Here is a 26066-nt window from a genome sequence, read left to right on the forward strand (position 1 = left end):
AAGGAGTCACAGATATACTGACTGTGCAAGGTATTTTGGTTATTTGTGGCAGACAACATTTAAAGGAATCGTTCACCGAAAAATAAAAATGCATCGTTTATTCAGCCTCATGTTATTCCAGACCTGTAGGACTGTAATATTTCTTTAGAAAAATGATTACAGATATTTTGCTAAATGTCTCCGTGTGTTGCTGTCTGTCAGTGGGGTCAAATGTTGTTTTGGACTTTGTTGACTTTTTATTGTATGGACAAAAAACTTTGAACTTTGATTTTTGGTTGAACTGTTCCTTTTGATCTTATTTCAGAAACCAATGGAAATCTGTGTCTATTTAGCCCATTAGAGAATTTTTTCCCCAAGGGACAAACAGTTCCAAGCTGCATTGAACCTATTTAACAGGAAAATACTAAAGGACCCAAAATGCCCTGAATGAAGGAATGTCATCAAATCTTTCACAGGAAGCATATACTACATAATAAGAGGCAATGACATCTATCCCATTTCCCAAAGAGCCATAACTCGAGTCGAGTTAGTTGAGAGGAAAGAGAGTAGGGCAAAGAAGGAGCTTCTCAGGTTTCTCTCTTTCATCAGATTGTGCCGGCATTGTGATTCTCCATGTGTTAACAGAGAGGATTAAACTGCAGCAAAGCTTTGAGAAAGAATATTGAACAGCACAGAGATGGTGCGCTCGGCTGCCAGCGTAATTATTTCCTGAGCGTTTGACAGGGTGCCAGTAATTACCTGATACCGGCCCCTTTTTATCTCAGTCAAAGGGGAGTACAAGTTTACACTTGCATGTGCTGCACCGTAAAAAAAGCTGTTAGACTGTGCCACTTGGTTTGCTGTCCCTCCCTCGCTTTTGTGTCTTTTCTTTCACTTCTCTGAAACTATAGTCAGCTAAAGTGGTGCGTACTTTGCCAAAGTGCACTTCTCCATCACTTTGAGTGCCATTGCGAGAGTACGGCAACTTGAACCTCTCCTTCATTTAATCATATGGCGGGATGCTGAAGAGAATGACATTGCTTGTAGCAGTGATGCAAACACGGCCTTATCAAGGGACTTGCTGCTGGAATTCGATTAGGCCTAAACTTTCACAGCTGTGCGGATGGTGACAGGCGAGCTGAAACAAAGGGTCTGTGGTCTCCTCACTGTAAAAGACGGGGCTGTTCCTGCGTGAAATGTGATTTAGTGCCTGTAGCCTTCATGACTCTAATTGGTAGCATACCCTACTGGAAGACAGGCATCCTTGTCTCCTGCCCTGCCCCCTGCCGGGTGAAGATAAAATCAGGGCTGCTGGGCGAAATGCTATGATAACTTCACACTGATAGCTGCTTGTTTACACAAGGCAGCACCTGTAGAGGGTTGAAAATCTTAGGTTGTGCCTGACATTCTGTCATGGTGCCTGGATTTTTGATATGCCAATGATGGCATGTGAGCCATAATAGTACTGCAAGCACTTCATGGCATCACACCCTAAACCGATTCAACTGTCATCACATGGTGCCATGGTGTGTACATGAAATGCTCAAGCTGCCACTTCTAATTGGGTCTTCCACAGAGCAGTTAGAACATTTGTACTGTTCACCACTGGAATTCTCAGTTACGGTGAAGGACTGTTGTAATCCAAGCCTTCAGCCCCTGACACTGTGTCTTTGAATTGTCCCTTTGTGCTGGAGGAAAAGCCACTGCCTCTCACAAAGGGAAAAGTTTGCAAAGCACTGTTTGCCTTCCGTTTTGTGTTGCTGCTTTGGAGAATGAGGGGATTATACAGTGTCACCATAATTTACATGCTCCAGGTGTAGACTTACCGTTCAGCCCTACGAGAGACTGTTTCCACTGTCTTATTGTGCATTTCCTTAGCACATGTTTTTAAATGACAGAAAATGCTTTCGGGTGGCAGTGGCTCAGTGGTTCATGTAGTTTGTCTACAAACCGGAAGGTTGGTGGTTCAATGCCCGGCTCCACCTGACCAAGTGTCGAGGTGTCCTTGAGCAAGACACCTAACCCCAACTGCTCCCGAATAGCTGGATGGCGCCCTGAATGGCTGACACCGCAGTCGGTGTATGGATGAGTGTTTTTGCTTGATTATGCTTTCGGGCGGCAGTGGCTCAGTGGTTCATGTAGTTTGTCTACAAACCGGAAGGTTGGTGGTTCAAACCCCGGCTCTACCTGACCAAGTGTTGAGGTGTCCTTGAGCAAGACACCTAACCCCAGCTGCTCCCGACGAGCTGGATGGCGCCTTGAATGGCTGACACCGCAGTCGGTGTATGGATGAGTGTGTGAATGGGTGAATGTGAGGCAACTTGTAAAGTGCTTTGGATGGCCATCATCCATTTGCTGTCTTGTTTTCTGGGGGGAGGGTCTAATATAATTTAAAGAAAAACATTTACACGAGCAAAAATAATGTTAATGTGTTTTCAAAGATCATATTTCAACTATATAATGCTTTTGTTTGTTTGTTCATTTATCTCAGTATGTCTTAGTATATTTATAATTATTTCAATACAGCTAAATTATTGAGACTTTCTTATGAAAGTTCATTAATCGATTGTTTGGGCTGTCTGCAAATATTTTCATCTACCTTAGTCCCAATCTCTTAAAGACTTACGAAACATAACCTGGGTGCTGGAATAAAGCATATCTCTTCACAGTTGTTATATCACCCTCAAAGGAAGATTGCACAGACACAATTGTAATTATAGCTTGGCCCTTCAAAATCTGTCTGACAGGCGTCCATTCAGAGAGAGCTCCAGGCTGCCCTCACCATGAAGTGTATCCTTTTAAGCGTTTAGTGCCTCCTTTAAATCAAAAACAGGAAATGACTCGAAACTGTCTTAGCTGATTTATGATTTCTATCATGAAAGAAGTCCAAAACTTTGATGTATTATCAGTATTATCACCAATTTAGAAATGTATTACCTGAAAAATTATAGCCTAGTGCTTCTGGAACTGAAATTTGCCCTTTGGTTATTAGGTACAACTTAACCTTCTTCATTTTATTATATGTATTTTATTATTCATTAAGCCTTCAAGAGTGTCTTCTGACATTGAATATTAATCAACTTTGTGCCTTTTTTTCTTCACACAGCTCTGAAGAGGTCCTTTGATATCGATGATGGGAATGAGATCCCCACATTCCCCCCTACGTCTTCTGTCACATCTCCCATCAGCCCGAGTGCCATCCTCAACCAGACAAATGAAGTGAGGAGTCCAGGGAACCAAGTGTCTTCTCCTTATCGCTCCAGGATTAGTATCAGCTGCAGTCCTGCCCAGAGCCCCGTTTTGAGAAATAGGATGGTGTCCAGTCTCTCCTTCAACCAAGGGAAAATGGGAAAGCCCACTATCAATGTCAGCTCTGGGATCAACAGAGCTGCCTCTTTTCAAAACAAATTCAACCCCAATGGCTTCACTTCGTCTTCTGGACCAGGAAGTGACAATGACAGTCTCCATAGCTCCTCTTCCAGTCTGGAATACCAGGCCTCTTCAAAACTCTGCTCCTACACAAGCGCACGCCAGAGTGCGGTTGGTGTTGGGGAATTCAAGGCCCAACATTTAGGCAGTTCTGCCATGAAGAAGTTCTCCTCACATGGAAACATGTTCCATTCAGAGCTGGAGGGTCCTCTGGTCATCCCAACTGAACCCATGGGTATTAGCCATGGCTCCATGCCTTCTTTGGACCTCCAAATGGAGACTGCAGGAATGAGACGAGTGGTTTCGCCTGGATCACGATTCACCAATACAGGTCCGCAGTGGAGCACAAGTCCCTATAACATCCAGAACAGCAGTACCTTTGCAAGGGACTCGTCTATCAACAGCCAGTCACCCAGGCCTAAAGATCCGGTGCGTCTCAACAAGTTTCCTCTTGACCTTGACAACTTGGTTTTCAAGTCTCAGACAGAATCTCCGGGAGCACCTAAACCACCTCCAAGATTCCACACACTGTCCAACAGTCCCACTGTCTCAGCAAGTCCCTCTGTATCCATTAGCAGCCTGGACAGCACTGACCTATCCATGGCCCACAACAACAATAACAACATTATTGAAAAGAAAGAGCCCGTCACTCCTCCTGGAGCTATCCCAGTACCCAACATCATTGAATCTCCTGTGCCTCTGTCTCCAGCCCAGACTCCACAATTCAATGTGGTCTCTAAACCCCAAGTGGTCCAGGTGGCCCCTGCCTCACCTTCCCTGTCAGGACAGATGGAGATCAGCCATGATATCAATCAGGACGATATCCATGCCAAAGAGAGCGTGGATTCCATATTACAGCGGATCGCCTCTTTCTCCAAAGTGGAGACTAAGGTGCCAGTGTCTGAGCCAAGTCTGGTCATCCCCCTGAGTAATGGAATCCAAAACGTTTCACAAGCAATACAATGTAAGCAGCTCACGAGATCTGAAGGTAAGATGTAGTGTCCTTAATAATTCAGTTACAGAGTCTTTATAGCTAATAACTTGGGTTATTAAAGTTAACCATAAGAGCTGGGTCAATGCCACTGGTGGTTACGCTTCATGTCAATTTTTTATTTTTATTGAGTGTGCACAATGGGAGGTATGCCCTTTGCGATGAACACAATTAGTTAAGTAAACAGAACTGTGTGGGCCTAGAGGCAGCACTTTATTTGAAGTGCAGCTGTCATCACCGCTGTCTTTCTGCATCTTACTGACGTACTGTAGAAAAAAGGATGATAGGATAGAAGAAAAAAGACACAAGAAAAGAGGAATTCCTGGCATATTAACAAATAGCTGAGCGCAAACAGTGATAACAGTTCAGGGGAGACTGTCATCACTGCCTTCCCAGTAAAGTGATCCCTGGCAGACATAGCTGAGTGGAACGCTGCCAGAGGCTACAGAATCAGCCCCTTATACAGTTAAATTTCTCAGGTGTGTCAATCTCTGCTACCATGATCTCACCCAATCCAGAGATGCCTACCTTACTAACCATTGGGATTAGTGCTGTCAAGGAATTGGAGTCTTGTCACCATAATTATGTTCTTATGTATGGCTTTACATAGCAATTGACAATAATGAATTTAGCTGAACTGTAACTTAGTGATATCAAAGGCATCAGGGTGGAAAGTTCATAGTCAGCACCGTGGTAATTATGTTTTGTCACGCTCTGGTGTCAGATATCTCTCGAATCAGGGCATTAGTATTTTAAGTACATTTACTTTTACCTTTATTCATTTAGCAGATCCAACGCGACTTCATCATATGGGTGACAGTAAGCTCTACCTTTCTTGGTTACTGTTGCTAACTAAAACACTATACTAAAACACTACTAAAACACAAATCACTAGAGCCAATTTACCATGTTTTTGGATACATTTGGATGCTTGGACACCATGTTTTTGTGTAAACTGGAAATCATACACAGCTCTTCCATATACTTGCATCAGAAAAGAACAAAACTTGACTGAAGTGGAAAAAGCATACTACCACACTATTCTTATTATTTACATGGCAGAAATAGTAAGAGTAGAATGCATTCCAAATAGGTAATTTGTCTCTTTGAAAAACATGTATTTCAGACACTTGAGACAACAGAAAGAGATAAGCGAGACAGAGCAAACAGACCTAAATCTTGAATCTACCATAGTAATGATGAGGATTGAGTTAGGCTTCTGTAAAGGTTGGTTGCTAACATTAATTATATGATTATGGTTTGCTACACCTCTGTAGAACTATGGCAATGTCTTAAAATGGTGACATGTGCATGTTGGATCCATATAAATGGCAGTATGTTTGATATTACACTGGTGTACCACAAACTGTAATGACATTTTGACATATTTTAGACGAAAATACACGTTGAGAAAGCTGTGGGTTTGATTTTGCCTGACCAGAAATGAGCTGGGGAATTTTCAGCTCCATATGTTGTGTATTTGCCTCTTTCTGTAGTAATTTTCCCTCCGTCTTCACTTCCTGGGGTCATGTTGCAGAGGGGAGAGGGGTGCATTTCTTGACCTGAGAAAACAGAGCATTGAACTAGAGGGAATCAACGGGCGCCTGCAACTATGTTTGGACACGTAGATCCTTCTTGTATAGCTTTCTGGCAGCGCTGGTTGTGCATCTCACGAGTAAGTTAACATCAGGGTGGGTGTCTTGACATCTGTGCTGATGCCAGGCAGCCAGGACCCCACGCAGAAACATCTCTGAAACATAAACATGACTTCATTTATACAATGATTTATAATTTGCAGTGTTAGGAAGTGTGGAAAAATAGGGGCTGCCCCAGGCTTGTACCTCAGGCTGAGCTGTGCTGTTTGTCAGATGGTTGAGTTGGAAGGCTGCGCTGATGGGTTTGGATGAAACCGACTTCCCAGTAGTTGCATCAGTGGAAGTCTGGGATGTGGGTGCTGTTTATGTCATGCTATCTGCTTCAGGCAGTGTTTTCAGAGGTTCTGTGGTGTCTTGTTTTCTTTTAATTTTTATCCCTTAAAATATCTGGGCGCAGTGCGCGTACGGATGTAGCCCTTTTACAAAGCCAATGGGAAATGCCCGCCCATGTTTTCACCTTGTTCCATGTCAATTATGACTTGTTTTATTTTTTGAAATGGGATTATATTTAGGCCTTACGTCATCCACCCATCACTGAGATATATGTAGGCCCTTTGCACAGTTTCCTGTGATAACAAGGGAAAAGATCATTCACTGTTGAGGCCAAACCCACAACACACTCCCAACTGTGTTTATAGCTGTCCTGGGACAACAAGGCTTCCCAGTTCATTTATGCTGTCAGTTAACACTAATGTTAACGATATAAGCTATAGGGTTATCGTGATGATTTGAAGTACACTTTTAAGAATTTATTTTATTTGTTTATTTATTTATTTATTTTTACTAATTCTGCTTACTATATGAAGAAGGCTGGCTATGCAAGACTAGTAGGCTTGCCACGGTATATGGCGATGGGTACGAGAGATGATGTTGAATTTTGTATTGGTAAATAAAACTTACTTAACAGATCCTTATTATAAAATAGAAACATCTTTATGGTGTGTTGGTTGAGTTTTGGTAAAGAACACAATTTTTCTTTCTACTTTCAATTTGAATTTGATAAGATTATTTGATTTGAAGTATTAACTTTTAATTTGTTATAATGTAGGCAGTTGTGCAATGAAAATGATCCCAGTAACAGCAATCAGCGGTTGCCGGAACCATTTAACCAGTTGTGTAGGTCTTGATGAGGCAGACGGACTCATGTTCTCTGCTTCTTGTTTCTCACATTTATTAAAGTCTAACACTATTGATTTAGACATATATAGTTGCACTTGTAAAATCAGGCATCGTGTTACAACTGGCTGTAAAAATGAAAAATGTTCTGCTAATGCATGCTAGCTGCTTAAATGATTGTTTTGCTAGCACTCCCCACTGCTCCAAAATGTTTTGCTAGTAAAAAATGTGACAACAAAAACAGCCAAAGGATCTTTTTCTCCTCTCTTCCACTAAGAGAGAGAGAGAGAGAGTGAAATCATCTTTGAAGCTGCTCATAAATACAACATTCTCTTCTGAAACCGCCTCTACTTATGTGGTAAAATAAAGCATGTCTGGAGTCTGCTGATGAGCTGTGATTCTTTTCATCACGATGACCTTAGAAGTTCCTCACACATCCCGAGTGTAAAATTCCATTACCTTGGCTATTTTTTCATATCAGTCAAAGTGCTGCTTTCTGCATTTTTACAGTATTGAAATCCAGTCAAAAAGAAAACGATTTTTTTCTCTCTCTCCTTGCTTCCCCCATCTCATAGGTCTTGGCTTCATGTCTCCACTTGTCTGATGAAGGCTGAAAGCTCTTTTCTCCCTTTTACAACACAATTTATTCTGGATCTAATGACAATGATTTAGGGAATCAATTCTTCGCAAGCAGATGTTTAAGACCACCCTCCCATTATCCCCTCCAGCTTAGGGAGAGATCAAGAAAGTACTCTGCTTTGTAGAAAAAGTTTATCGCCTTTCTTTAAGTTAAACAGTTTAGTTCCTCAATCAGTTTCTATGTTTCTAACTATACATGAAGTTCAGAGGTCAAAAGTGAATTTCTGTATGGTCAGTTGAGTACAACACCTTTTTGAATCCAGGAAATTAGTAGTTTTCTTTTCTTCCATTTTTTTTGCTGTTTATGGTACAAGTTTGGTGGCATTTCCAATCATATCACAGCTTATTTTGTATTGCGAAGGAAATGTGTTTCCTTAGCAGATAAGACAACATTAACAAGCAGCAGTATTCTTATCTTCGGCCCATATAGGTTGGTTGGTAATGTCTGTTTACCAGGACATTTCTCCATGTGTGAACCTAGAGCTCTCCTCTGAGAAAGATTTGGATATGTCTTCTCCCCATTTAGCATAATGTAGCTTGCTGTCGTCTATGATTTATTACCTGTTCACACTGTCGGAGGCACTGAAGAGATGAGCAGTGTTTAAGGGATTGAGCGGTATTGTGTGTGTGTGTTGTCATCCCACAACAACCCAGTATTAAGTCTAGTGGAGCTTTTGTAAATTAAAATAGCAACCTTTAGGTGTGCATGTGTAAAGGTATTGCCTGTGAGTAGAGTTAAACATGATGGCACTCATTTCCATCAGAGGAAAATATGCCCCTCTGGGTGACATTTGTCCTCATCTAATCTTCAGAGCTTGCAAACTCAATGCTGATAACTGAAGGACAAGCTTTTAAATCTGGTGTTTGGCCTCATATTCATCAGCAACTTAAAAAAAAAGGATAAGCATGAAGGAAAATCCACATTTTAAGGAAGAATTGCTTCAGATATCAGGTATTTCTGTTTAAGGCATGGAGATTAAACCTACACGTGATCGACATTCTTCATGGAATAAGCCAGGAGTACCTGCACGGAATCTGCTGGCAGAGAATTCCCCACAAAGCTCCACAGAATTCACATGCACATTATTCACAAGGCTCTACACACCATCTGTCCCTTATAGGGGTGCATATGAAATATTTGAACTAATTTTATAATGCTTTGAGCTACTAATGAATTGTGTAATACCCTCAGTTTTCTGGGCACACTGATATTCCAGTCCTTGCGGATACTGATAAGCTGTTTTCATGTTAGTCAACATTAAAATTCTGTACAATTTTGTAATAAAGTAAAACTAAAAGGTTAAAAACTAAAACCAATCATTTTAAATGCTACAATTGAATTTATAATATAATAATATACAGCTGGGATTTTTGTTCTTTTCTTTTTAATTAGAAATGGTTTTAAAGATTAATTTCAGATGACGATAAAGGTAATGTAAATGTTCAGGGGTTTACTTTAGCAAGGTATATGTGTGTGTGTGTGTGTGTGTGTGTGTGCGTGTGTGTGTATATATATGTATATGTGTATATATGTGTATATATAAATAACCTTGTATATAATGTGTATATATACATATACATGTAACCTTTTTTTCTTTTTTTAAGAAATCAAGAATCCTGTTTGGGTTCTGTTGGACATTCAGAATGAATGTGATCCACAGGATTGCCCTCCATTTTTGTTTTAGAAGAGGCTTGATAGATGTGAATAAGTTCAGATCAGCTACTTAGGGGGCTTTGTAACCGATCAGAGAAATGAGGATGTTTGGGGGAAAAAAAACATAATTGGATGGAATTAATTCTTAGTGGAAAAATATTTCCAGCCTGAGGGAAGTATGCACACACCAGTTCAGATGTTCAGTTGTGTTGACAGTCAGTGTGGGAAGCTAGTCTTATTAAGTTGAACACAATATGCTGATAACAACAGCGAACAGGTTTTATTAACCTAATATTGTGGATGCATAGGTTCTCTGCGAGGGGTTTTTACACTCTAGACAGGGAAATCATTGTTAAATCTGGCCCGCTTCCTAAACAAATAATGCCACAAGTGCTTAAGGGTAAAATTAGTCTTACTGACATTGTTGTTCAGCTTTATAGGATTGCGGTTTGGGTATTCATGAATAATTTGAATGGAGTCTCAGTGAAGCAGAAACTAACAGGTTTCACATAGTTCACGTGGATAATCTAGCTTTTGTACTAAAGTTTGCCTTTTTAATAACAAGTAAACTTTCTTTTTGACAGTTTGAGCCAACATTAAAGCAGCTGGTAACTTGATTTCTGTTTGCATATGATATGGTATATGTTGTCCATTAATAACGAGTGCTATATGGTCTCGAACAGCCAATCTGCTAATGGGCTGTGCATGCAGCTCATTCCAAACATGTGACAGGGAGTGAGCACATCATTCAGGTCCTTGGACAGAATTGCTGATTTAGAAAGTGCCAGTAGTAATGCATGGCAGCTGGTTTGGGGCGTTTTCGATCTATCTGTGTTTTTCCTCTGGCGTGTGAGAGAAGCGCGTCTCAGCTTGGAGTTTATGATTTAACACAAGGGAAAAACCTGTTTCTGCTGAGAATTTACTTCTGAGACTTCACAGGTCTTTCTACAGACAGAGATATAATTACGCAAGCAATATCAACAATCTGACAGCGCGTGTCCAATATATTTTCCAGGGATATGTTCATAAAATGTAATTATTTTAAAAGGATTTCATTTATGAGAGCACAACTTAATATTGTTGAATAGTTGAACAAGACTTGGAGGAATATTCACCCAAGATAAATAATTCTATCTGTGATTCTGATAACGGTCGGTGTTTAAAATCTCACTGGAGAGAAATGTATGCATATTTCAGCCATTTTCTTGATTGGAAAACCCTTTTTTTATTAATTTATTAAAACTCTACTTGAAAGTAACTTCAAAATACTTTTAAAGTGTTTTAAAACAGTAAACATTCTGAAAACAATAAACCTATTTGTGCAAGTATTGCATTTTCTTATAGGGACAGTTTAGCCCCCCCCCCCAAATAATAATTTACTCACCCTTACGTCATTCCAAACTTTTGTTTTATAGCACTGTAAATTGCAAAAGAATATATATTTTTATATATGTATAAATGCAACATTCTTCAAAATATTTTCATTAGTAGTCAAGTGAGGGGGGATAAATGATGACAATTTAGAATTCATGTCGAATATCCATTTAATGTCATTGCATGTAAAATAGTAACTGACACAATCTTTAAAATTATTTCTTTTGTATTTCATGAAAGAAGGAATGTCACAGGTTTCAAATAACATGAGCGTGATTGGCTGGACTGCCCCGTAGCCACACTGACTTTATGTAAATAAATGTAATATTGTACATTTAAGGTCCAGTTATGGGCCAGTCCTAGCATGTTATTCAGCAGAATCTTAACAATGGATACTTTTGACAAACTTTAGCCAGAACATTATCATCCTAAGTTAATTAAAAATTCTCAACATATATTATTATTATTATTATTATTATTATTATTATTATTATTATTTATTTTTTTAATATGGAATTCTTTAATCAAGGCAAGGGCTCAAAGGTTCATTGAATCAGTCTGTCAACAGAAGTGTAACTTAATCCCTGAATTTGTTATACTAAGATGTTGCTCCATTCCAAACATTTCTTTGTTGATTATCCAAGTCTGAACTTCAGTTGAACCACCGTTGCTCCGGGGGGTAACTGATACAGTACCTCCAGAGGTTCGATAGGGGGCCGTTTGTATCGGTCATACTGGCACGAGCAGAAATAGCAGTTTAGTGCTTTACTGACGGTCATGTTGGGTGTCAAGGATATAATCACAGACCAAGGACTGTAATCAGAGTGTGGCTGGAGTGTTTTACTGTTACGGTAACCGCTCCGCCGACCGTGCCACAACATGTCGCACCTTCATGCTACAGACGTGACTCACTGGTCCTCGCTCGTACCTTCGGTAATCTTCTGTTTGTTATGCTTCGTGAAGCCTTCTGTATGTAATCTGTGAAATGTGTGCTTTTTGAGGGACTGATCTCACATAGCAAAGACTTCGTTATGCAGGGAGTCCATTGTTTTGACAGCTTCTCTGCCCACATTCGGTCGACTTTGATCTGAAAAGGCCGTTCACATGTTCTATTGATTGATCTTTCTCTTGGGCCTGAGTTTCCATCTCTCTTACAGAGCTGATGGGTCAAACAACAGACCTGCGGGTACTCTGGTTTCAAGAGAGAGAAAAATCCCACTCTTCATTCATGTTGAATCCCAAGCTCCCATTTTAACTAAAGGACCTCAGATTGGTGCATTCAGCAGGGGGCTTTTGGGCGATTGGCAGACCGGCGTTTTTTCATCATTTCCATACCCTTTGTGAAGAAGGTTATCTTAACAATTGTGAAAAGAAAGTCAGGTTATGAGTTGATAGATGAAGCTGAGAGCCAATTATTTCTGTTAGTATAAAAGTCTAAACAAATGGCAGTCACAGAGCCAGGGTTAGAGTCTGAGAGCAGACTGTTTATTCCCCTGATCTGAAATGAAAGGCTTTTTTTTTTTTTTTTTTTTTGCTGTTATCTTTTAAGCTGTTTGACATTCTCCCAGGGTTTATATCAGCCTTCAAGGCACCATATCCTAATAAACAGGAAACGGTAAACTCTGAAGTGCTCTTTCTCACTAATTCGTTACAGTGACTCATGGGTAATGAGGGGTGTTATGTGCTCTTTTTGACAGTTGCAACAGTGAGTCTCTCCCCTAAATATATACCCAGATGTGCGAAAACAGCTCTAAACATTATATATCACATTGCCTGAACTTATAATAATAGTTCTTAGAAAAGGTGACACTCACTTATAAAAGCCTTGGGGGTAAATTCAGTAAACTGTGTCACTTTTACATACTGTATTCTTATTCGACAACCGCCAACATCTGACTGGAAGCTACATGACGCATCATTAGATTTGTTTGGTAATATTTTAGCCAGTCAGAGTGAATTATGTGGCCACATTACTTTTTTGGTGTGCCTCTATAGGTAAATGTTTCATTTGTAGCACATGCCTTTTCTTTCACTGAATAAAAAAATTTATCCACCTCAAATTAGCATTTACTTTTACTTTTTGTTTTTTTTACTTTCCATCTTTTCCATCTTATACCATTCAGATTTTTTTTAAAGAAGTTTATTATTCTAACAACAGCTACATTTATTTGAATGAAAATACAATAAACAGTCATACTGTGAAATATAATTTCAAATTAAAAAAACTGTTTACTGTCTGAATATATTTTACAATGCAAGTTATTCCTGTAATGGCAAAGCAGCTATTAATCCAGTGTTTTGTTTTTTTTAGGATTCTGATTTCTGATTAATAGAAAGATAAAAAAAACAGTATGTATTTGAAGTACAGCATTATAAATGTCAATGCCACATCACATTACCATCACTTTTGATGAATTCAATGCATCCTTGCTGAATTAAAGTATTATGTCTTATAACAGCCTTATAACTTATACCTTATAACAGTGTACTTCCATCAATGTTTTGAAAGCTCCAAATAAGCAACCAAATACATGCATTGAAAAGTGTGGAATTAGCATATTATTAGACTGTGCCCCATCCAAAGATCTTCTATGCTGTTAACTGATTTGCATGATTTCTGTAGTGAATCTTGAATCTGAAACACGGATAAACGTCACTGTCCACATTCAGTGAATTCAAACTGTTATATCACATTACAGGAAAGCTTTAATACATACTTCACCTATTCCCACATAGCTCCAGCTGGCTCAGTACACACAATCTTATTGTGCCGAATTGAAAAAGATTTCCCGGGGGCAACAGGAATCTGAAGTCACATCACAGAGGAGGTTTTATATGCCCTTTGTGGTAAACAACTGTCTCTTTGTCCAAATGGCCCTGCGTTTGTTTGAAGACGATACTTCTCCAGCACCTGATATGTCTGTAAGTGCCAGCTAATATTTGGAATCTGTAGATGGACAGTACTGTCATTCATAACTACCACAGTTCATGGATAAATATAGACAGTTTCTCGTCATATATGTGGTGTAGATGGGAAGGGAAGTTGCAGAACTGATCTCCAAGCATCTGTTTTCCTCTCTTTGAAAGGATGATAGTGTTTTGGTGAGGAGAGCAGCATCAGCTGTGCATGATGGGATGCTGCTTGTTTTTGTGTTTATCTTTTCCGACAGGATGGGGAACTACTCACGAGGAAGGAAATGCCAGATCTGTGTGCTGAACTAAACTTGTGTATTTCCCTAGTTTAAAAGCCATAATAAACTCACCCAAGTGTGTAAACATGAAAAATAAGCCCTTGCAAGACATACTTATGCTCGCCTTTGAAATCCATCCAGTTACCATAAAAAGTTAGATGTGTGCCAGCTTTGGCCTGCGTTCCTCCGCCTGCGTCAGTGAGGTTTACAAACGGCCTGTAGTCTACAATTGACAGAACAACCCACTGACCCACTGCGGGCATTCACATTCCTCGGGCCTGTCCACTGAACAAACCGATAAGCTCCATAGTAAAGTTTAATCATTAATTTTTAAAACCAAACCTCATAATGTTCTTTTTTTTTCTGCAACCAGTCCTTGATGATGAGAAGTCACCCAAACTTAAAATGTGTAACTGTTACACTGTTACTGTACTGTGACGTTACTTTTAAAAAGTAATTAATTACTATTACTAAATTGATCATCAATTTTGTATTTAAATTACTTTTACTAATTACTCTGTCTGAAGAGGAACTTAGTTACTCGAGTAACTTAATTGTTAAAATTGATAATTAGACTACATCTTAAAATCACTATAAATCTTAAAGGGTTACTCCACCCAAAAATTATTCACTTACCCCCATGTCGTTACAAACCCATAAAAGCTTTGTTTGTCTTCGGAACACATTATTAGATATTTTGGATGCAAACCGGTAGGCTTGAGACTGTCCCATAGACTGCCAAATAAATAACAGTGTCAAGGTCCAGGAAAGGTATGAAAAGCACAGTCAGAATAGTCCATCTGCCATCAGCGATTCAACCGTTGCTGATGCGTTGTTTGCTTTCAAACCAAATCGTAAATACAGATAAAAAACTTATCCTTGTGGCGCAGCTGATACAGAAGAGCATACGCTGCCTGCGTACAGCTCAGATTTTTAAAAACCATGAAAATTTGATGAATCTGGTTTTTTTTTTTTTTTTTTTTTTTTTTATACATTTTTTGTATCTAGGTGAGGGTGTTTGCGCGCAGGTGGCTGCATATAATGAGCTCAGATATGGAAAAGCTTTAGTTTCATACGGATTACATAATCAGAGAATATTCGTTTTCCATTTGAATTTGTTCATTTAAAAGTAGACGCAAGCTTTCTATAGACATATTTCTCATGTCTCTGTGTCAAATTCCGCTGAGTTTGTGACGTGTAGAAAGTTGCTCAGGGAGACCTAGACGGCAGGAAGTGCACCCTGTTTGTTTTGTTTATTTTTCAAAAGCACAATGTTTAGTTGTTATTGTCAGTGTATTGTCACAAATAAAAGTAGGCCCTTTTTAGATTCGATTGGTTTAAGTCTTATCTGTATCTGAGTATTTAAGGTTTTCTTTGTGAATAAAGAAAAACTGAAAGTGAACGTGCTGGCACACAGAGGGCTAAAGATGCTGCATTCAATTTTATCTTTAGTTGTAAAATTTAGATTTCAACTCCGTATTTATTTTAGAACTGTTGAAATTATTTACTGTATGTAACGCAAGTACTTTATAAGTAACTGTAATTAAATTACTTAAAATGAGCAGTAATCCCTTACTTTACTTCTTCAGTGGATAAGCAATTTAATTATTTAATTAAAGGGTTAGTTCATCCAAAAATGAAAATTATGTCATTAATAAAAAAACAAACCAATATCCCAGAGTAATGCATGCACTGTGTTCCGAAGAAAAGGAGGTCTTACATGTTTGGAACAGCATAAGGGTGAGTTATTAATGACATAATTTTCCTTTTTGGATGAACTAATGCTTTAAGTATCGCATTACTTAGTAACGTGTTACACCCAACACTGATTAGGCTGTGTTTGTGAATCCCCCCAAAAATAACAAATCCTTAAACTCATTCGCTCAGGATACAGATTTAACTAGTTGTGCTGTATCCTTTTTGATTCTCTAAAACAAAGAAACGATTCACTTGAGTCATTTAATCAAGAATCGGGTGTTACAATTCTTGCTGGATGTTTTACACTTAATAGAAATCCAGGGAAAACTGTATGCTAATGGAACCATTTTTTTTTTTAAAGCTAGATTTGGGAGCCAGTCTCACACCTTGCGATTCTTCCAACTCTAAAATCAATTTGAATAGTAACTGTTACAAGTTCTGTTTGCCACCTCCAATAAAAATCATTCACTCCCGTGTGATCATCCCTGACCTTGGACCAGACGAGCTCCAATCATCTGCTTTATTGAAAGGGACTGAAACTGACATGCTAAACGTGTTTTGTGGGTGTAAATTATTTTTAATTAGACGAACACTCAATTACAGCGATTGCTCTCTCAAAGTAAGTTAAGCAAATTGATGAAGCTAATGCTCGTTTCACAGGGAGATGAATTGAGGCTACCCAGTCCAGTCCTCTGTCTGGAGATAAGGACCACAGACACCCTGCTGAAAAATGGGGGATGGGCACCACAAAGAAAGAGGTTTCCCTTGAGTCTTTTGAGTCCAGGCTTGTTTGATAAGATATGAATGGAAACCTTGTTGATGGTTGGGTTTTGTTCTCTTCTGTTCTGTGGACAGAAAGTGATGAGACCGGGGAAAAGTTGGGAGAGTGCGGATATCGCTACTGAGAAAGAGAGAGATAGACACAGAGCATCTGGTGGTGAGATCCTGTTATTGTTAGTGTGAAGGAAGGCCCCAGCTTCAGAGGTCCTTGACCAGTTACTCTCCGTAGCCAGCAGAATGGAAACGGAATAAGGATGAGGCTGTTTGAGCTCTTTGGAAGGACAAATCGACACCAAACAGGAAACAGTTAATGGGATTGATGCCCTCCGATGTATTATAGTTGTCCATCATTATTAGCATAATCACACACCCTCAATGTAATCTGAAGGGAAAATAATTGGCAGTACAAAAATATGAGCTCATACACCACAGTAAGTTGATTTGGAATATTCATTGGAATGGGAGGAAGAATAATTTACTGGACTGAAAATTCACATAAAATTCAGAATGCATTATGGGAAATTGTGTTCTTCTACCAATCTTTCTATAAGGCACACACTATCATTCAAAGTTTGGGGATTTTAGTATTTTATTTTATTCAATTTTTTTAAGATAAAGCTCATAAAGCTGCTAATTCTCAGCTAGGATGCATACAATTCAATGAAAGTGCCCATAAAGTAACATTTGTAATGTTACAAAAGATCAAAAAAATGCTGAATTTAAATAAATGATTCTGGACTTCCTGTTCATCAAAGAATCCTGAACAATTAGCACAGTTTCCCCTAAAACAATCAGAAATGTTTCTTGAGCACCAGATCAGAATGATTTCTGAAGTATAATTACTGTTGAAAATTCAGCTTTGCCCTAACATAAATGCCAGTTTAAGACATTATCAAAAAGAAAAGATATTTTAAAATGTAAGAATTATTCACAGTTTTACTGTTCTACTGTTATTCTTGCTCAAATAACCACTTTCAAAACATCTTACAAAATCTTACCGACCCTAAACTTTTGAACAGCAGTGTATAAACCTTTAAACTTTGCTGCTTTTTACAGTTTTTCAAAACATTTAAAGGCTTTGGGCCCTATTTTAACGATCTGAAACGCAAGTGTCAAAGCGCGAAGCGCAAGTAACATTGTGGGCGGGTCTCAGCGCTGTTGCTATTTTCCCGGCGGGATAAATGGCTCTTGCGCCCGGCGCAAATCTAAAATGGGTTGGTCTGAAGTAGCTTCATTATTCATAGGTGTGGTTTGGGCGTAACGTGAAATAAACCAATCAGAGCGTCATCCAACACTCCCTTTAAAAGCAGGTGCGCAAGTTCCATTATGGATTGCTATTATTATGGCGTATTTACCAGGCGCACGCCAGGAGCGGTTCACAGCCGAGGAGACTGATGTTCTTGTAAGAGCAGTGAAAGACAGAGAAGTTGTGTTGTATGGGGATGGGAGAAACCCACCCAAAATAGCGTCGGTTAAACAGGCGTGGGAGGAAATAGCCACAATTGTTTCATCGATTTTTTTTTCCTGGTTCTTGACGGACAAACCAATTTGTCAGATGTCCTTATATACATATATGACCTCAAACAGGTCTGATCCTTAATTACTACAATTAGCCTGAATAATTTGTAAGCTAGATTTATGCCTATTTTTTCACATCTTCGTGGCACACCACAATGATTTCCGTCATCTCATGTGTTAATATTTTTTTTAAGTGTAACAATTTATGATTTGCAAAAATAACTGTTGCATCTGTGTAGATTACATGAGCAAAGTGTATGCGCCTTGTGCACGCTATACATTATGGTCAAGCATGTGCCCTTAAAATAGCATGATGAACAACGCGCAACGCGCCACTGACTTTAGACTAGGTTTTTTCTGGTCAGTGGCGCAATTGTTTAATGGAACAGCAAAATAGCACCAGGGATTGTTTGCGCCGGAACACGCCTCCTTTTTTGCGCTGAACTGCCCAGGGAGCGCAAGTTCATTCACTAGTTTAGCGACGTGCTTCTGTGGAGGGAAAAGCGCGCTTTGCGCAGGTGCAAAATAGGAATGACACATGCGTCGGTGTACAAAGTCAATTGCGCTGGGTGCAAGATAGGGCCCCTAATGTGTCCTGTCAGTTTGTATTTGCACAAACCCTTTCCACCATTCTAACCTTACAACCGAACAACAGTGCGCTACCTTGCACAAACACTTATCACATGCTAATAAAATGGCACCATCCAATTGCTGAGATCCTGAGAAAGCAGGTTTATATCCGTACATCAGTGTGGAAAGCAGTTTGCCAGTTTCTGGGGTGACCTGAATTGGGAATATTCAGTCTGTTCAGGCCCAGACCACGTGGAACAGCTAGAAAGAACGCCTAGGGCCCCCCATCCAGGTCCTTACCACACCTAGCACCATGCTTCAATAGCTGGACTCTGATCCCAGGAGAATTTCACTCATTTTTCTGCCTGTCTTGTTGACTCAGTGCTGTAGTGTTCAACTGTGATGGAGTAATTAACCGTGTGCAGCAGACAGGTTATTAGAAGCAGAGTTTGGTTAAGATTTTCCTGCAGGATACCTGATACGGTGTCTGATCTGAAAGCATCACTCTGTCTAAAGGCCAGGACCATCAGTATTCCCATAGTACAGTTTAGCGCCTGTAGGCATGGCAATTTGTCTCAGCTCCACCAACATACAAACCCCGGGGAAACAGTGCAAGGCTGGACTTGTAATAGTGGCAAGGCTGATACAAAAGACCCAGAGTTATGGCTTCTGGAAAGACAGTGGCTTATTGTAATGATTTTTCTGGCCGACCTGGAAGGAAAGACATGCATTAGCATACATGAACTCCCCTGTTCCGCCACACACACACGGGCATACGTTTTGACGCAAGCACACACAGGCTCACTGATATGTTGGCTGTGGGAGCACGATGCTGCCTGCTCATCACGTTTCCCTGTGGTCTTTCCAATCAGTTGCGTAAAGCACAGGAAATATAGGTCAGACAGCAGATGTGCTCTCGACTACAGGACAAATCACACCCTCTTTCGACGTGTCAGGATCAAACAGCGTAGCCGGGGGTGCCCAAATTCTGCTTTCTAAATGTCTCTAACCTTTCTAGAGGAGAGGAAAAATGGGAAATGGATACCGCTGTGCTCCACAGTGGTTTATTTTTGGGGTTCGGTGTGTACGTGTTTGTAGAAATGTATGCGAGTGAGCTTGTGTGTAGATTTGGAGATTTGTATATATAGCATCAGTGATGAATAAGAATGTATTGGATAATGAAAAGGATAAATCTTTAAAAAAAAGTTATGTTTTGTGTTCGTTTATTCTTTGTGTTAATCTATACAATTTTCTTCTAACACTAAAAGGTTCAAGTTAAGTACTAAACATTAATGATATATTTTCCTTGCATCTTAAAACATAATTATTATTTCCAAAACTGTTTGTCAAAGGTAAAAATATGTATACAGATTTTTTGTCAGTCTTTATATTAAGTAACTACTATGTATTTACATTTTAATAATTACATTAATAATGTGGTACAATGTACTTATTGTGTACATGTTTTAACATTGTACTTATATTTTAAAATACCTGCATTTAATTACATCTGTAATGACATCTATAATTACATTTACATTTTACCAAATGTACAGCTTACATGTATTTATTTCAATGCGAAGGAGTGCCACTGAAGAGAGAAATTATAGAAAAAAGAAGCATACTGTGAAAGTATGACTATGACAAACAGCTGAAAAGTCTGTAAAATTCTTTCTCTCTCATTTCAGTCATGCTCTTCCTTTGCTTATACAACAGCAGCAATCACATTCTCTTATGATAGACTCATTGAGATTGACTTACATCACTTTGGATAATAACTGCAGCTTTAAAGAGAAGATTGGTAGTTTGATGGATGGATTCTCATGTTGCCTTTTCATCCACTGCTTCTTTTCTTTTCTTTTTTCTTTTTTTATTCTGGCATATGGGTCTTCCTTTCATGAAACTGCAGTGCCTGCCTTAGTTTGATCTAGCAGTTATCAGATCAACCACTAGGGGGTAGCAAAGTTCTCAAATCAGATTAGCCCAACTAATCTTTTATTCTAAAATATTCATTTACTCATTGGAGTGAAAACATGCTTTCTCACATCCTTTTAGAGTGATGCTAATACGTTTTCAAAAAGCTGTAATCAGCTCTTCATGCATGTCGCTTTGAGAGAACTCTCTCTCTCTTTTTTTTTATTTTATTTTTTTTTTTTTGGCAGGAATTTATACGGCATACTGAAAGATGCTGATTTGTTCTTATTCCACCTTAAACAAGACACTTATCACATAAAAACAATAATTAAGAGTCAATTATTCCACAGTGCCTGGAGCAAAAAGAGCGCACGATTTTTATCAGCCCATGAGTGGATACTCTACACACCAACTCGGCTGTGCTTCTCATGAGTCTGGGTCGAAACGAACATGAGCTCATGTGTGCTGTTAAGCACCATGTTGGTCAAATCTTCTTTGATCCCTTATAGATGCCCGATCTCTAGTGACCCCTGCACAAACCCCACTCCACATCATGGGATAAGGGTAGGATTGTGAAATGCTGATCTGGCAAAGCAGCTCGTCTGGAATGCTGTTCCCTTCATCTATGCCCCCCTGCAAATGAGTGGGTTAACTTACACATTAGCACAGATTAAGGGTACAAATGAGACCTTGTGTCACTAATGGGGGTCAAAAGAGGGGATGAGGGTGGAAAGGAAAGGCCGAACACCTTAGGGTACTAGGGAACTCTAGCTCTTTTCTTCTTCATTTTATCTGGGTACATTTTGGTTCTTGCATATGATTGATTGCTTATTTGACTTACTATCTCTGAAGTGATGGTGTGGAATGCAGACTTGTCTATGTGTAATTATACTACACCAAATTATATATTATTTTATATTTCAGTGGTTATAGAAAAGAATCAACTACCTTTAAAATAATCATGATTTGTTGCTTTGCAGCCTGAAATGAAGACGGACACAGTCTTCGTTTTATCCAGTTGTATTAACTCAGTGCAGCTTATAATGTCCAAGTGAAAGACAGAACACCAACATGCCTAAAATTATTAAACGAATAAAAAAAATAAAAAAAACAGAATCACTGAGTTATAACCCTGAAAATGTTTAAACACCTTTTGCTTTAATAAGATTTTTAGTCTTTTGGGATCGGTCTCGACTAACTTTTCCCATCTAGACCTTGCAATATTTGCCCACTCTTCTGTGCAGAACTCCTCAAGTTCAGGTAAATTTGATGATGAGTGTTTGTGGACTGCAGTCTTCAAGTCATTCCACAGAATTTCAGTGTGATTTGAGTCTGGACTCTGACTAGGTCCTGCAAGGACATTCAGCTTTCTCCTTCACCACTGTGTGAACAGTTTTGCTGTGTGATTTGGGTCATTGTCATGTTGGAAGGAGTGGCTTTTCTCTTGTAACCACAATCATGCACTCATAACATCATGCACACAAGCACTCTTCAGAGTTGCTGTAGGCCTCTTGGTCACCTCTCTGGCCAGTCTCCTCCTGACCATTCATCCAGTTTGGAGTGACGTCCTGATCCAGGGAGGGCCTGTGCTGTACCAAATACCTTCTACTTCCTAATTTCTTCTACGCATCGATAAAGCCTTTGACATTTTTTTATTTTCTTTGTATCCATCTCCTTACTTGTGGCTGTCCAAAACTTTATCCTGGACATCTTTTGACAGTGTCTTTGCTACCCATAGTTGATTGTTTGCTTCAGTTGCACTACCAAGGACTGAAATGCTTCAGGAAAGTTATTTTTATTTTTTTGAGCTGATCAAAATGAATGTCAAATTTAATGTTTTCTCTTTATGTAGGTGCAACGTTATGAACTATAGTATGGGGAATTTGTGGATTTTAGAAAAATACTTTTCCTCTCGGTTTACATCTAAAGCATTGAAATAAAGTTTTATTTAACCAGTCTCTGCTCTGGGCAGGAGTGGTGCAGTCTCCATCTGAATGTTTTCCTTCAGCTCTAAGCTAAGCCAACTGCTGAGTCTCTCGTCCCGACCTGTTGGGTGTTTACGTGTTGACACTCGCTACGATGGGACTCCACATTCCTGGCAGAGGCCTTCTTGGAGTTGGCATGTTAGTAAAACAATATTTGATACCATTTTAGCTTATGAGACAATTCAAAACACAACTGGAATACAGTAAGGTCCATGTTTGCAAGTAGTTTTTAATGGAGAGTTTTAGTTGTTCTTCAGAAAAAAGTAAAGAAAATCCAAGGTTTTGAAAAGATTTTTCATAGCAGGATGTGTGCATTACTTTTCATGTAAATTTTTTTTTATTAGATATATTTCAGTTACTGAATTTTGTAATAGTATTAGTTAACAAAAAGAACACTCATAAAAACACGTTCCTGCCCCTTGCTTTCAGATTTTCTGTAAAGACTAATAGTAAAAGAAGAACTTGTGTGACACTTCCACTTTTGAGACCACTTCCACATTTGTAGATTTTCTAGATATTTATACAAAATATCACTCATTTGTGGATGGAATTATTAAAGGTTTTATTTTTTTATTTTTTTCACGTGCTAGTGATTTCAACACGTCCACCCTCATGAGGCAAGCTGCTCCTTTTAAAATAAAACTGCCTATGTCAGGCTACTGATTTGGAACATTTTATCCTATCAATTTGCTGTACGTGTTACAAAAAAATCCTGATTATTCAAAATAATTCAAAAGCACGTCAAATCACAATGCAAATGTTTTGTCCATGAATCCATTGTGTTGTAGATCTAGTATAAAAGGTCAAAGTTCTAAGCCTTGGATCCACATTTTCACCAGCCCGGATGATGGTGATTTCCTCTTAGACAGCATGACGAGGCTTCCTGGAAGTGTCATCCCTCGCTAAGAACAAGTGCATCCTTCCCTGAAAATAAAACGAGACTCAGTAGAGCCACATGTGTTGTGAAAACATGCTCAGCCCTTGTGATACCAACATTGTCTGCCATCTTGAACCAGTGCTTAAGAGGCAGCTATTATTTTATGAAGTGAATTAGATGAACTTACTCTAGAGAGCAGGAAGTTCATAGTTGGAAGTAATTATTATAAAGTCACCTCATGTTTATTGATTGTTTTCTGAATGTTAGTAGGTATGTTTATAATGACTGAAGGATGATAGCACATCTAATATATTAAAGGCCATAACACTAATACAGAGGGAGAGAATATGAAAGTGAATGCTGATCATTTGTGTGTTTTTCTTCTAAATACATCCTCTTGGCAAGAATCCACGAGTGAAGGGTTAATGTGTAGAAGGCAAAATAGAAAGTAAAAAAAAGAAGTGTGTTGTGTGTGTCGGTGTGCTTGTACTGTATGTAATAGTTTTTGCTACTTTTGGGAATTGTGCCCTATGAAGAGCAGCAGCAGCATCTGTCAGGGCAAGACACGGCTCGGTTCTTTGTGCACTGCTGATGGTAAGTTGACTTTGTCGTCCTTATTAAGCCTAATCACGAGCTGTTACTACGAAGCATTTGTTTCCCTCAAAGCAGTATGACGTGGAGGTGTATACTGTATACTGACCCCCTCAGATTAACAGGTGACTGTCAAACAATGACAGCCTCCATTCCGTCCACTGAAACACTTGATGTTTAACTCTTTTACTTGCTTTACTTTTATAGAAAATTACTTAGACTGCTAAATGATTGGAATGCAAACAGACTGGTAGTATTTAGTGAGGTAATCGGCAGGTTTGTTTGTTGTTTAGTTTAACTAAGTCAGTCAGATGTTTGGTTAGAGAGTTGATTTGTTGGTATTTAGGTAAGTAAACTAGATTATTAAGATGTCTGACCAATCCATGATTTAAACCAATGAGTTTAGTTTAGTAATCCTGTCCAGTTTATTCTCTGTTCAGTCCCCTTATTGATTATTGATTTAAACTTACTAATTAACTTAGTAAGTTAATTAGTTAGATCTAGTTGGTTGGTTGGTTTGTTGCTTTGTATAGTGTAGCTTAATGTTTATACATAACATTACAGTGAACTTGCACTGTATGCACTGTGTAGTACCAAGGAATTTATCAAATGCAGAAATCAGTTTTAATTGCATAAAATGTCCTTAGAACAGATGTGAATTTTTAAGGGCCTAGTTCACATTTGGTAGAATCTTGTTGTTCTGTGATACTCTTCTCTTCTGGCAATTGTCAGCAGAAACTCCAGCTGTGCATCAGCTCAGTTTAGAAGACGCTTTAACAGATGTTCTCCCGCTCGGTCCTCACCTGTCCCTCCCACCATGTGTGGAAGACACTGAGAACGCACCAGAAGATGGGGTCAGACTTCAGGAATCCTTCTCTTCCGTCTGCCATGTCCTTTTAAGTGTGCTTGGATTAGGATGAGGTTAAGATGGTTTAAATGAATTAACCCCTTGAATCCCACGCAAGCAAAGCTGGAGTAAAGAACCAGCAGCTTTCTCACGGTGTGTGACGTAACCTGATACTTCCAGTCTCTTTGTGGAGGTTACCCTGGCAACAGTATGAATGAACTGACAGCGTCTGTGCGTACATGTGCTTTTAATTAAAGAGGAGTGGTAATAGAGACATTTAGTGGCAATTCACTGTCCCTTGTGGCACAGCAAACGCATACTTCCTCCCTCTCTCTTCCTCTTCCTCTCTCGCCTTTTTACTCAACCGTATCAACATCCGTAGAAATCAACGCCTCCGTTTAGATAACCTCAATGTTTGTTCCGCCAAATGTTTTATGAAATTAAATATTTATTTCATCCAAAAATGAAAACTGTTATTAAATACTCACCATCATTGTCGTTCCTAACCTGAACCTTGTCCAAAGTGTTGTTTTGGACCCCATTTACTTTCATTATATGGTCAAAAAATATCTTCAAAAAAGCTTTATTTTCACAGAGGAGTGAAAGTCATACAGGTTTGGGACAACACGAGGGTGGGTAAATGATTTTAGGTGAACTATCCCAGTAAGTAGGACAACTGCAAACAATTGTGTATGTTCAAATCAGTCCTTGTCAGAATTATTGTAAGTGTATCTTATCATACAACGTTTTCCAGAGTGTTTTCAAGATGTATTAGTCATCAGATAATGACCTGGAATGACCAGAACGTTGTGGCAGTGGAGAGCAGAGCACTTTGTAGGAAACTCCATTAACAAACCTCAGTCAGTTAATTAGCTGTGGACGCAGTGGAGCATACAGAGCCTGCATGTGGCTCGGAGGTTTGCAAAAGGCTTTTAGATGAAAGTGATGAATTGCTGTCATTGGGCTTGTTCTATGCTTTATCAAATGATTAAATATTGAATGTAAAATAGACCACTCTCGCTGCATGCAAAGGTCGTTTTCCGATTGCCACATTAATCAAAATGCTTTTTCCTGTCAGCGATGAAGAGAGAATTCCCAAAACACAGAGATGCGCTGTGTGGTGATATGCTGCAGGCACAAGCATATGTGTGTGTGCGGTTAGACGCTGTAGGATGAGAATTTGGTATTTCCAAAACTCTCTTCCATGACTTCTCTTCGTACTGGATGTCCATTCACGCATCCCTGCAGATTGTATTCT

General features: G+C 39.1%; 1 protein-coding gene across 2 annotated transcripts in view; it reads left to right on the top strand.

Moving 5' to 3' along the window:
• Positions 1 to 26066, top strand: part of LOC127948666 (neuronal-specific septin-3) — a 75986-nt gene that overhangs the window by 4225 nt on the left and 45695 nt on the right. Inside the window, exon 2 of one of the 2 annotated variants that reach the window (XM_052545274.1) lies at positions 3086 to 4396. In XM_052545274.1, coding sequence (XP_052401234.1) covers positions 3086 to 4396 — 1311 coding nt within the window. Of the gene's footprint in view, positions 1 to 3085; positions 4397 to 23885; positions 23965 to 26066 lie in introns of those variants that run through there. The other variant, XM_052545283.1, reaches the window with a different exon arrangement.

Source organism: Carassius gibelio, chromosome A3 (assembly GCF_023724105.1).
Source record: "Carassius gibelio isolate Cgi1373 ecotype wild population from Czech Republic chromosome A3, carGib1.2-hapl.c, whole genome shotgun sequence".
Classification (NCBI taxonomy): Eukaryota; Metazoa; Chordata; class Actinopteri; order Cypriniformes; family Cyprinidae; genus Carassius; species Carassius gibelio.